The sequence below is a fragment of the Cyprinodon tularosa genome, unplaced genomic scaffold (assembly GCF_016077235.1).
Source record: "Cyprinodon tularosa strain WSP-4 unplaced genomic scaffold, ASM1607723v1 ctg875, whole genome shotgun sequence".
In the NCBI taxonomy this organism is placed as follows: domain Eukaryota; kingdom Metazoa; phylum Chordata; class Actinopteri; order Cyprinodontiformes; family Cyprinodontidae; genus Cyprinodon; species Cyprinodon tularosa.
The window spans coordinates 93,607-105,501 of record NW_024039646.1 but is presented as its reverse complement, the minus strand read 5'-3'; the positions used below and the strand labels follow the sequence as shown (position 1 = coordinate 105,501).

General features: G+C 43.4%; 1 protein-coding gene across 2 annotated transcripts; it reads right to left on the bottom strand.

Annotated features, from left to right (window-relative positions):
- Positions 1 to 464: 464 nt before the first annotated feature.
- On the bottom strand, positions 465 to 11,603 carry nsfl1c (NSFL1 (p97) cofactor (p47)). 2 transcript variants are annotated; one of them, XM_038273530.1, is made up of 9 exons: positions 11,445 to 11,603; positions 8,590 to 8,690; positions 8,418 to 8,495; positions 6,535 to 6,700; positions 6,345 to 6,440; positions 5,508 to 5,617; positions 5,249 to 5,386; positions 3,532 to 3,702; positions 465 to 1,362 (listed from the first exon to the last, which is right to left on the bottom strand). In XM_038273530.1, the coding sequence occupies exons 1-9, from the start codon at positions 11,544 to 11,546 to the stop codon at positions 1,200 to 1,202; spliced, it is 1,125 nt and encodes a 374-aa protein (XP_038129458.1). In that variant the 5' UTR covers positions 11,547 to 11,603; the 3' UTR covers positions 465 to 1,199. The 2 variants fall into 2 exon arrangements, with proteins under 2 accessions (XP_038129458.1, XP_038129460.1); XM_038273532.1 differs by having other exon boundaries at positions 8,418 to 8,492.
- Positions 11,604 to 11,895: the final 292 nt, after the last annotated feature.

Sequence of the window (11,895 nt, the reverse complement as noted above, 5' to 3'; positions counted from 1 at the left end):
CAACGACCAACCCGTCCGTGGAGGATCAGGAATCAGAAAGGTGGAATAACTCTTTTTTTCACTTTTACCCGATGTATTCCAGCATCCAGCTGCCATGCACGTGGGCATTGTCAGTTTCACTATAGCTCTGGTGAATTTCAATGGTGAAGTCCTCTGGAAATCTTCAATAATTGTTGTTGATTGCAGATGTGTCTAGTAGTTCCCATTGATTTAGCTTGGAAAGCGGGGAGAATGGCGCTAGGCTTACCGCACCGTGACGTCACTGCTGGAAGATGGCAGGAGGGAGGGGCTACTATATCTGGCTAAAAATGGCCGCTCCCAGACTCAGACTGATTAACGCTAAGTTCATTAAATCTCTGCAAACTTATTAGTTTTAGGTATAAATAATGATCCATTGATTATTCTTCGCTGACCAAACTTTTTCTTTAAACTTAATCCTTAATAAAAGACAAACCAACAGCAGGTTTTTACATCAACCATAAAATGAGTTTATTTCACTGGAGACCCAAACATTTGTTTCCCCAGGATGCATAGAACATGTCGTCGTTACAAGAATTGAGATTTGACTAAATGAAACCAGTGTGTTTAACCTCATTTGTTCCACCAGTGGCGTCAGACTCATCAACATGCTGTTGTCTGAACTGGGCGAAGCATCTTTAATGGAGAAAATAAACAAAGGCATTTTAAAAAAATAAATTCTTCCTCTCTGAACAAAGGGAGCGGGCGGCGCTGGAGGTGGAGAAAGAAGAGTAAGGCTACTGGTATCAGTGGGTTGAGGAACAGAATCGTATTACTGTTGCTTATCTGTGGAGAAGGAAAAGATGATAAATCTAATGCGTAAAGCAGCAGCTCAGCTGCTGCCGAAAGCTCAGAACTTTGTTCAGAGGCTGGATGACGGTTAGTAGACATTATAGTGAGTCTCTCTGGACGAATCATTTGCCATCAGCATCACATTCCTTCAGCAGGGCCGGTGCTTTGAGGGGAAACATCTGCAGGATGGTTGAACGTTTCAGCCCTCTGCAGTCTGATGGGGGGAGGGGGGATGGAAAGGAGGGAGGGCACGGGAAGCAAGATCTTTTATTTAATTTCAGAAATAAACCCATCAGAAACTAGAAGTCCGTGTAAGTCCATGTGTTCTGCTCCCTCGGCGCTCCGGCGTGAGGGAAGCGGAGGAATGGGGGCGGAGCCTCATCCCAGCCTCACTTTAGCCTCTGAACGATGACGGCGTTCAGGAGGTTGGCCTCCTGCAGCGTCTGGCTCTCGTCTGTCAGCTCCTTGCTGGGGAAGGTGGTCATCAGAACGAACTCTCTGGCCGCCATCGCTGGCCGCGCCAACACCACGAACTGCCGCAGGTCGGAAACCCTGAGGCACACGGGGAGAAATAAAAATCCAGGGTTTTATTCTGAGGCGGATCATTTTACAGGCTGCTGGTTTCTGCTGAGATCAACAAACTGGTTAAATGGAAGCAACTGGTTCATCTGCAGAAACACAAATGATCACAGTTCTTAAGATTTAAATGTTTAGCATCTTTTCAGACGGACCAACTTCCTGCATCAGAGTGAGACTCCTGCTGCCTTCCTGTGGTTTAGATCATCCTTCCCAGCATGTTGTGTTCAGGTGCTTTTGATTTGGTGGAAAAGAGAAAGATGTTGGATCCAGAGATTATCCTGACCTGCTGCTGCCGCCGTTATAGACTCCCTAGTTTATCTGCTACAGGAAGAAGAGGACGCATCAGACGCATCAGCTGCCTGCTAGCCAGGATTTGATCAAAATCAAAAAATGGCGTTATTTTAAAAAGTGTAAAAAGGTGATATATCTTTTTTTAAATGCATTTACAGCATTCTGTAGGCAACAAACTGCTCACCATACAGAATAGTTCCGCTGCTGTCCGCCATGTTGAAAGGTCAAAGTTTACCTCAAGCATAAAGGTTTCATGTCGTTGATGAGGTTAGGGCCGGGCGGTTCCACCTCACATCGATATCACAATAAACTGGACAGTTTAACCTGGAGAACGATAAATATTGAGGCTCCTCCATCAGAAATAAAGGCCTGTACAGGAAACGCAACTGATCTATTTATAATTTACTTATTGAAGAATTCTCATTACATATTACTTTCAGTTAAATATTAAAGTGTTTTGCTCGTTCAGGTTTAAACATTCAACAATGTTTCATTGAATAGGAGAAAAATGTTTCCTCTCTTGCGAACTCTTTTGCTGAAAGGTAATAGATCTTCTTGCACATCTTTAATCTGCACAGTGCGGCTGAGCTGCAGGCGCTGCAGCCTGGATGTGTTTCTATGTTTTCAGATAAACTTTACATTTCGTTTCTTTTGCTCTTTTCTCTGAGCTTCATCTCTGCTCAACCGGCTCTACAGGATTAACTGATGTCATTTGGTTTACAGCTGTTAGACACTTCTTCACTCGGCTCATCCACCATTCTCTTTGTTTACGCTTCTGATTGGATGGGTGGAGTCACATGATCAGATAAATGCTGCTGTGAATTAAAAGCGAAGGAAAAACCAGCCACGAGTACAGGAAAAATGCAGAATTATTGACAGACTTATTTAATGCATTTTTTACTGACATGAAAAAAAATAAGCCTGGTTATCGTAGTGAATGACAGCAACGGTAAAAATCCGGTTTATCGCCCGGCCCTCCATTGGTTGTTACTGAAGGCAGCATCAGTAACGACCAATGGAGAAACATTAATGGAAGAGTGATGCGTCTTCCCAGCTGTGGTCGGCTGGAGGTGACAGAACCTAGATGAGAAGCTGCAGCAGGGTTCCTACAGCATCAGGTGAGTTAAATTCAAGACTTTTTAATGCCACTTTAAATTAAAATTTAAGACCAAAATCACAAGAAACACAAGAAAAACCTGCTTGGGACGACTTAACCCAAAGGTTTATTTTAACATAAACCACTGCACTAATGTTTCAAATGTTGAAAAGCTTCCCATACAGGAAGAAAGCTAAAAACACACAGATGACAGATATATTTGAACAATTATTTAACTGAATTCACAAACTTCGTTTTAGCAGGGAACAAAACTAATCAGTTTTAAAGCCCCAACATAACCAGTGCTAAGTCTTTTTAGCAGCTATTTTTCTTTGTATGGTTTTCTTAGTATGTTTGATTTGGTGATAAGTGGAGGCGTTGCAGAGACAAGGGTGGAACTAAACTGAGAAATACCGGCTGTTTCTCTGTGACTCCATTTTGACGCTTTGTGTTTCGTGCTTCACATGTGCGACTCCACTGCCTTAATTCCCCTCGTTCCCAGCTCGAATCGCTTCTTGTGCCTCATGTATGTTCCCTTGTTTTAGCCATGGAGAAAACTCTTGGCTACAAAGTCTCACCCTAAAGTGGCCTATAAAGGTCGGAGCTGGAGCTGCTGCTCTTCGTTTACCCTGCAGAGGAATGAAATCTGACCGCCCAGAACGCTCCTGCTTTCCTGATGTTCCAGGAGGAGCAGCTGCTTCTCCTTGTTCTGCTGTCTCTGCATTAAACTGAGGTTTAAAATGCACGAGGCTCACCTGTGGCTGTGGTTGAACTTCTGCACCAGCTTTCCGCCATCAGCCAGGCGGATCTGAATGTTAGTGGTGGGCTGGGAGGGGTCCAGGCTCACAGAGGAACCGGCCTGGGCTTCGTTGGCAGCCTGGTCCTGCTGGGAGGAGGGTGCAGCTGAAACCAGCTCAGGGGTGGCACTGAGGAAGAGGAAGAAGTATTTACTTGGTATCCTATAGATGAAAAACTCTGGGTATCGCCCACACAAGGTGAGTAGATCTGTGCAGATTTATTTCCTTTGTGTCTCTGTGCCAAACTAACTGAAACACTGCCCCACATTTGGCTGCAACAAACAGTGAAAAAGTCCCTGGAAGCATGTTTGGAGGAAACCAGACGCCACTCCTCGCCAGGCCATCCCTACAGCACAGCACGGTAGCGGCGGCATCATGTGTTTTAGTAGCAGGAACTGTCAGAATGCTGGGAAAGATGGAGGCAGAGGTGAAGAGATGCCAGAAAGTCAGAACTCAGAGGAGAGGATGAGTAGGAACCCTGTGGATGACTGGGCCAAGATGGCGTCTATTTCCCATCCAACCTGAGGGAGCAGAGATGTTCACCAAGGAGGCCTGGATCTGATTTGGACCTGCTGCTAAACCACAACAACTAAGGATGAAGCAAAGGCTGCCGGTCCAGAAACACCATCGTTGGTGTCCACTCAGATGCCTGGCTAAAACTCCTTAACCCCAGCGGGCCCGGTACAGGGCCCACTGACACCTGCTCATGTTTATCTATTCATAGAAATGGTCAGTCACATGGTGTTTCATCCACACGCCTTTTAAATGAGGCTTTAAATTTTCTAAAACGTGTTTCAAAATTATTTTTCATGAATACTTTTTTTTCCCATAGCTGTGTAATCAAATAAAATGAGATTTAAAATTCCTGCCATGTGTGACTCTGCGGGAGTAATGCAGCAGCAGGTATTCATTTTAAGCCCCGCCCCCTAATGGCCGCCATCATTGGAAACTAGAGGCTCTGACCTTTCCAAGGAGGGGTCAGAGGTCATGTAACCGGCTTGGTTCCATCAGCTGCTCTGTTATTCTTATTTTCCATCCAGTTTGCTGATTTTATTGGTAAATTTTAATGAAGCAACGACTAAATCTGAGGATCAAAGGCTTCGCCTCATGCAGAAAGTCTCCAATAATCTGAATATTTGTCTGATCAGATTCTCTTTCATTAGTGGACAAAATGCCTTGTTTTAAATCCCCTTCCCTCCCAGCACTCTGCCCACTAAAACCTTCATGGAACAAACATGCTTCAACTGATTCAGTCCAGATCAGCTGGACTTCTAGTCTAGATGTGGATCAATAAAGTCTGAGGTTCATCCAGAGCTTCTAATGGGCTTTCATGGCGTTTGCAGTGTTTTATTTGGCGAGGATAAATATTTTTTTCTGTGTTTAATCACCTATAAATCAGACATGCTGACATTTAAAATAGTGGCTCCACCTGAAACATATTCCTTAATGCCTTTCCATCATACAAACACAAACAATTGTATTATCAATTTATAGTTTGGAAGCTGAACTTGCTTTAATTCACAGATGTAATTTCAGGCGGAATTTGCTCCTAAGGGGTTAAACGGTTTCTTTAATCACAGTAAAGCTTTGGAGACCTTTGACCTTTCAGAGGAAACTGGCTCCAGTCCAGCTGAGCTGATCAGATAACGTGTTCAATCAAACCTGAGAATCTCACCTTCCCAGCTTCTGTCCTTCTCCTTCAAAGGCTTTGAAGGCCACCTTGGGCTTGGTAAAGTCCTCGTCTCTGTGGTCCTCCATGTCCAGGTTGACCTGGCCTCCTCGAGCGCGCTGCCTCAGCTCCAGAGGAATCTCCCTGAAAGAACAAACCGACAGTGAGGCCTGGGTGGGTCCCTGGTTTGGTGTTCTGGGGACAGACTGGCGACTAGTCGGTCCTCTGAGGACACGTTCTGGATGAGCTGGAAGGAGGTTCTCACCCACGTCTGATTGCCTCCAGAAAGTTTGCATTTCCAGGGTCGCTGTAGGTCCGAAGTTCACCGTTATCCAGACTGAACCCCGTCTTCCACAGCTTCAGCACCACATGGACCTAGAGAAACACGACATTTTAGTAGAATGCAGGAATTTAATCGGATCAGTTCAAGGGAAAACGTGCAAATCAGAGCAAGAAGACGATGCTTTTTCCTGCTGGGAGGAGCTGATGCTGTCAGACGGAGTTATCAATTCGCAGCACAAGACGTCAGATTTGAGTTTATCCCTTTAGTTTTGTATAAAAAAAAAAGACTTCAATCTACCTCAATGCACCAACAAACTTCCTAGCAGACACCACAAACCTGCTTTCTTTTATTTATTCTTTGGGCCGGGCTGTAAACAGCAGCCTGGTTAATACCATGATCAAAGACATCTTTTTATGCAGACCGGGCACATTGTTAAATTTATGCTTCCTAATGCCCAGGAAATTATACTTGGAGTTAATTTCATGGGCATAACGCTGCCGTGCGTTATGCAGAAGTTAGGCTGTAGATGGACAGAAGTTCTGAATATTCCATGTTTAGGCCCAAGACTGAAAAGATGCATAGAAAGTTCAGCGTTTTAGGAGATTCTGGGACGTCGGGCAGACGCTGGATAAATCATCAAGGTGTGACAGGGCCCTAAGTTAGATGTTGAAGGGATTACATTACATCCAGAAGCTCAGACCATCTGATCTATTGATCAGTCAGCCAACAGAAAAGAATGAGACTAAAGAATGGACGGGATGGAAGTGAGGATTTCAAACCCATCCAAGCACTAAACCAAACATCTAAACACGTTCTTACGTCTTGCTGGCTGTTGCCGCCTTGCCTCTCTCCCGCCACGTAGGCCGACTCCTCCTCAGGAGCTGCTCCCAGCCTGTAACCGCCGCCAACAAAGGCCTGAGAACCACACAGACCATAAGAAAGAGAAAACAATCTGTTAGATGATGCTTCAGCTATCAGTCCGACACACAGAGAAAACACTGGGAGCTACCCTGGCTTTGCTGGTTTCTCCCGGTCCTTTCCCGCTGCGCTCCAGCGGCACGGCGCCGTGTTCTCTGGCCCCTTTGAACAGATCCTCCACCACCTCGTTGGAGCTCTTCTTCTTTGGAGGCCCAACGATCTGCTGCCCGCTGCGCTCTGATCCCCCCGCGAAAAACCTGACGGAGTGTAAAGGCAGACGGGTTAGACTGAAGTCCTTCGATTACTCTGGCTGGAATCTCTCACTAACAAATACCTTTTAGACAAAGTCAAACATCTTTAAAATGTCAAAGCTTTGTATTAAAAGGAATGATTTTAACATTGCATTTTGCAATTTGATTAATCCGTTGATTATTTTATTGATTAATAATCGGATAACCAAATGGTCTTAAAGAAGATTTTTTACGAATTTAAACCGGGAGAAAATAACACTTTTCCACTGTTGGAGATCTGAATGGAGCAGATTGACAGACGAAAACTTTATTTTTTATCTTCCAATCTTTTTTACAATTTCCTAACAGTTCCTGCTCTAAGTGGGTCAATCTTTCAGCTTAAGGCAGATTTTAGTCTCTGTACTCCAGTTAATGATTAATCAATTACTAAATTAGGTAACAATTATAAAAAAAAAATCTATTTTCAGAAGATATCGATCCTTCAGTTATTTTGGTATCCACGGCGTTGGACTCGGTCCGCGGTGTGTTTGATCTTAAAGGCTGCGGTCTGGATCTGGATCCTTCCAGGTCTGTGGAAATAAGGAGACCGGAAGAGTTTTGGCTGTGGATTCAAACAGGTCCAGCCTTCCGCGGCTTTTACCACTGTACGCTCCGTCACCTAGCAACGGTGAGCGTTGACACACAAAGCAGGAAAAGAATGAAGACCGAACTTCTCTCTGCTGTTCTGGATGTTGATAACATTTCCGACGAGCTTCAACAGCTGCATCCAATCAGATCTATAGCCCCCCCCAGCCTGCAGATATATTAGAATCTGTCCTTAAATTTTACACAGTAACAGATAAAAACCTTTAGATAAATCAAACATTACCGCCACATATCTGACTCTATAACCATTTAAATTAACTACTTTCATTAATCTCAGACGGAACTATTCACAGACTGGATTATATTAAACTGAACTTCCAATATTCACCACTGATTGGCGCCATTTCCTTTTTTCCTCTGAGCACGGAGCAGCCGGCTTGCTTGGTCACGCAATGAATCCTGGGAATCCCAGGGCTACAGAGGATACAGCGAATCCGTTCTTCAAAATGCGCTAATAGAAGGACGCCTTTATCGGCCGGATAACGAGGAGTCTTTCAATCCGAACTGACCTCGGCGCCGCGCTGTGACGTAAGCAGCCAACCAATCTGGCCTCCCATGGATTCGAACAGAGAACATGTCTTTCTGTGTGACTGCCTCAACTACAGATATGATGCAGCGCCGCACAGCTAAAGGGCTCCACAGCGCCATCTGCCAGTGGTAGCCCATCTCCACCCGTTGTTTAAGGTAAAACTTTTTTGTTTTCCTTTAGCCGAAGGAACTGAGCGCTCGATATTATATCGGCAGCTGAAAATCATGATATATAGCCAAATTGTTTTTTCCTCCACAGCCCGCCAATAACTGGTTTGGTGTTTTCTGGAACCAGTCGCACCTTTTCACCATCCAGCCGGAGAACGGGTGATCAGACCAGAGGAGCGGCCACCAAGGGAAACTGGAAAATGGCTTCTTTACGCCCAACTTACCCACAAATCCTCTGAGGTAATTTTGTTTTTTTACTTTTTTGTTTAAAACTGTCTCAGAGCTCTAAAAACACAGAAGCTCTTAGGAAGAAAACTGATTATTTTTAAACATTATTAATAGAAGAAACAAAAAGGAAAATGTTACTCCACAGCAGACTTACCGCTGACCTTCCTCCTCATCGCTTTCATCCTCTGCCTCATGCATCAGATCTCTGAAGGAGGTCACCCTGGGCTGACTACTGCAGACCAAACAGTTTGGGTTTAATAAAATGAATAAAGAAATAAACCAAGACTTTATTAAGAGGAAACAACCTGAGGTGTTGAAAATCTTACCTGGGCCCAGTAGATCGAGACACGGAGGAGCCGCCCTCCGGCTGAGGAATCGTGATGATGTCATCATCGTTCCCGTCCTCAAAGAAACTGCCGAGTGCAAGCTGAGGAGGAAACGTGGAAACGGGAATGAGACGCAGGAATGCTGCCAGAAAACGTGCAAACAGAGACCAACATCTGATCTGATCATAAACTTTCACTTCAACCACTTTCAGATCGTCCTTCACTTCCTGCTCTACCGGCGCCGTTTAGAGCGACCAGCGGAAACAACCCAACAGGGAACATTAGTGACTGATGACCTCATCCATTACTGTAACAGAATGATCAAAACATATTTTTCTCAGGCGAATGCAAGGGTCACCAAGATGCATTTATTTATCCGTTTGACAGAATTAAAATAAAGAAAACAGATAATTTAACCAGTTAACGTCTGAAGACCAACATGAAACATTTAGCTTGTTAGGATCATTTCTATTAATGAGGTGTGAGTTTATTACACCCTAATATTAGCTGCCTGTTGCAGGTCAGAACTGATGTTTCCCCCAGCAGTTTATCTATTTAGGACAGATCCAGATATATAGTTATCATCTTCATTCGACATGTGGCTAAGATTTGAGAATGTATTGAGAATGATGTCACTGATCTAAAAACAAAAAGTGTAATATTTTAATAAGGCAGGAGCCATGGATGTCTCCTCATCTGCAAACGTGTATGAATGATATAATGATATAATGATGTAATGATGTGGCGGACTGGAGAGGAATGATTGATGTATGATTCTGTAACGGTGAATCTTGCCGCTTCCTGAGAGGTGTGTAATGTAATGATGTGATCATGTGGCGGACTGGGAGTATAAAATGCTTCTCTATCTGTTAATCGAGGCCACTTCACCAGATTTGAGCCCGGTTGGTAAGCAGCTGCTTTCCGTGACTCTAAGCAACTTCTCTGATCTGAGTAAGATTAGAATTTCTATCCAAATCTGTTGTTGTGTCTCCTGGTTATTGAATACATATAGATTATGAAGTGTTATTTAAATAGTTTGTCCCGAGTGATGTCTCTACAGGGAAAAGAACCGGAGAGAGAAAGCTTCAAGGTGTAGACGGAGCTTTCCTTTGACAAAAAACAAAACTTTCAAGCAATTAAAATCCTCCTTAGAAAAGATTTTTAAAAAAGAAATTTGCTAAACTATAAAAAAATAAATAAAAATGAAATAATTGTTTCTTGTTTAAATCCCTTTTTGAGGCCAGTTGTTTTACACCAAAGGTCACCGATTAGCGGACCGCGGTCCAGATCTGGACCAAACTGATTTAAAACATTTTTAAATTACCGTACTGCATGTTGTCCAACGACAGTGTCCAATTTCCTTTGCGCCGCTTCTCCTGTTAATACGGTGAAGCTCAACCTGCTGCTGTGAAGCAGGATTCTCCACCATGAACAGAATCAACAATAAATCTGGATCCAGGCTCAAAATGAGCTCCTTGATATGTGCTTGAGAATGGCTTAGTCTCCGGTTAAACCCAGGTTTAAAGCCTTGCAGGGCAGCCTAAAGCCCACTGCCAACATTAAGACAGAAAAAAGAAAGAAAATTAACAGTTCAGGGGTTTGAGAAAATATGGGAATCAGGAAATTATCTATAAACCAAACTGAACGATTGTTGTTCTCTACTTAAAAATCACTTTAGATTTTAAAATTGAAAATTTTTATATTTTTAATATTTTTTATTTAAAAAGTGAATGTATAACATGGATGCATAAAGACCTCATTTTATTTCACTGTTACATTCTGTTTAAAGTAACAGATTATAGTTAAAAATGTCTTGATTTTCTTTATTCAGACCCTGCTGATTTGTAATTGGTCCCTCCTGCTTAACACTGTTGGTCATGTGGTAAAATGTCCCATGGTAAATAGAGCTCTACAGGCTGCTGTGAATGCTGACAGTGTTGTTTCTACCTGCTGAGGGAGGGACAGGCCTTTATTCACCTGAACAATGAGTAACTCACAGCCCAGCTTTCAGGTCAGACCTTGAAGCTGGCCGCCTGTAGCTGAAAGTGAAAGGATAAGATTTACAGCCAGGACTGACAAACCTCTAACATTTTAAGATGGAGTTCCTCTAAGTGCTTAAATCCCACATATTTACTGAAACAATAGAACAGGCAAAGCAGCCAGTTAGTTTAATAAAGATCTTTGTCTTTTACAGCCAGAGATCAGGAGGCTGAGCTACACCCAAAGTTGAACAATTGTTCTGTTAAGAACTAAATAAATACCAACCACAGCTCTGCTTTCCTGCCCAGAAACCAACATATTTACTCTGGCATGTTGACAGACTTCCTTAAACAGGGAATTCCAATTATTCCATTAGTTTAGATTCATTTACTTTAAACATCCTTTCAGATACCTGTATTATTTATTGGTATATTATAGTAAACAGTTCGTAATATCTAAAAACAATCGTTGACTCTGTTGCCTCCTGAGATTAAAAGCTAACAGCTTTACTTCACTGCGTCAACTATCATTAATCCAGCCTTTCAGCGGGCTAGCTCCGGCTAGCATGGCTCAGTGGAACAACTGGACAACCGGCTAAAACTTTAGAAATCACCCCCACATCCAGAAAACTACAGCTGCTCCATGTAGCCGTGGATGTAGCAGCTAATTAGCTGTAGCACACCTGCTCTCTTGGTGAGAGAAAGCAGGCGGCTTTGCATTGCCAAGCGGTGACTTGCACAAATGACTGGCGGCAGATGCTAATGTTAGCCGGTAAGCTACTGATCAGACATCCCACCGTAAAGCCGCGGTCTGCCGGGGACGGACCGCAGGTCGGGTTCAGAAAACTGGAGGAAACCCCCCCAGAAAAGCTCTACCTGCAGGTTCCAACCGGCGGACTCCAGGAAAAAGCGGGCCCTCTCCTCCTCTACGCCGGTAACAGCAACGAACTCCCTCACTGACTCCTCCTGACTCGCCATTTTGATTTGCTCCTTCCAGCAGCGGTCCGCGTACCGGAGGAAACAAGAAACACTTGTTGGTTCCGGTCCCGTTTCAAAGTAGAAACACTGAGGGAAAAAATGTAACGGTAAAAGTTTTTAAAATTACACAACCAGGACATTTAAGTATAATATTAAACACATTTACTTTTATCAGAATAAGTCAATTATTTTCACAGGTTCTTCCGACTCATGCTCTACTTTCTAAAGTTTGCATTGATAAAACCACCAGAGGTCAGTCTAAGCGCACAAAAAAAACATCCACTAATATTACCTGTTAAAGAGTTCAAACTAATGATCAATTAAAAATCCAGAATGGAAGAAAACCTTT

Excerpts from the sequence above, each read along its gene's own strand:
- nsfl1c (XM_038273530.1), bottom strand. The coding sequence starts at position 11,546 with ATGGCGAGTCAGGAGGAGTCAGTGAGGGAGTTCGTTGCTGTTACCGGC. Across the intron at positions 6,701-8,417 it reads GATGAGGAGGAAGGTCAGCG|GTTTTTCGCGGGGGGATCAG; the intron begins GTAAGTCTGCTG and ends ACACTCCGTCAG. Across the intron at positions 3,703-5,248 it reads GAAGGACAGAAGCTGGGAAG|TGCCACCCCTGAGCTGGTTT; the intron begins GTGAGATTCTCA and ends CCTCTTCCTCAG.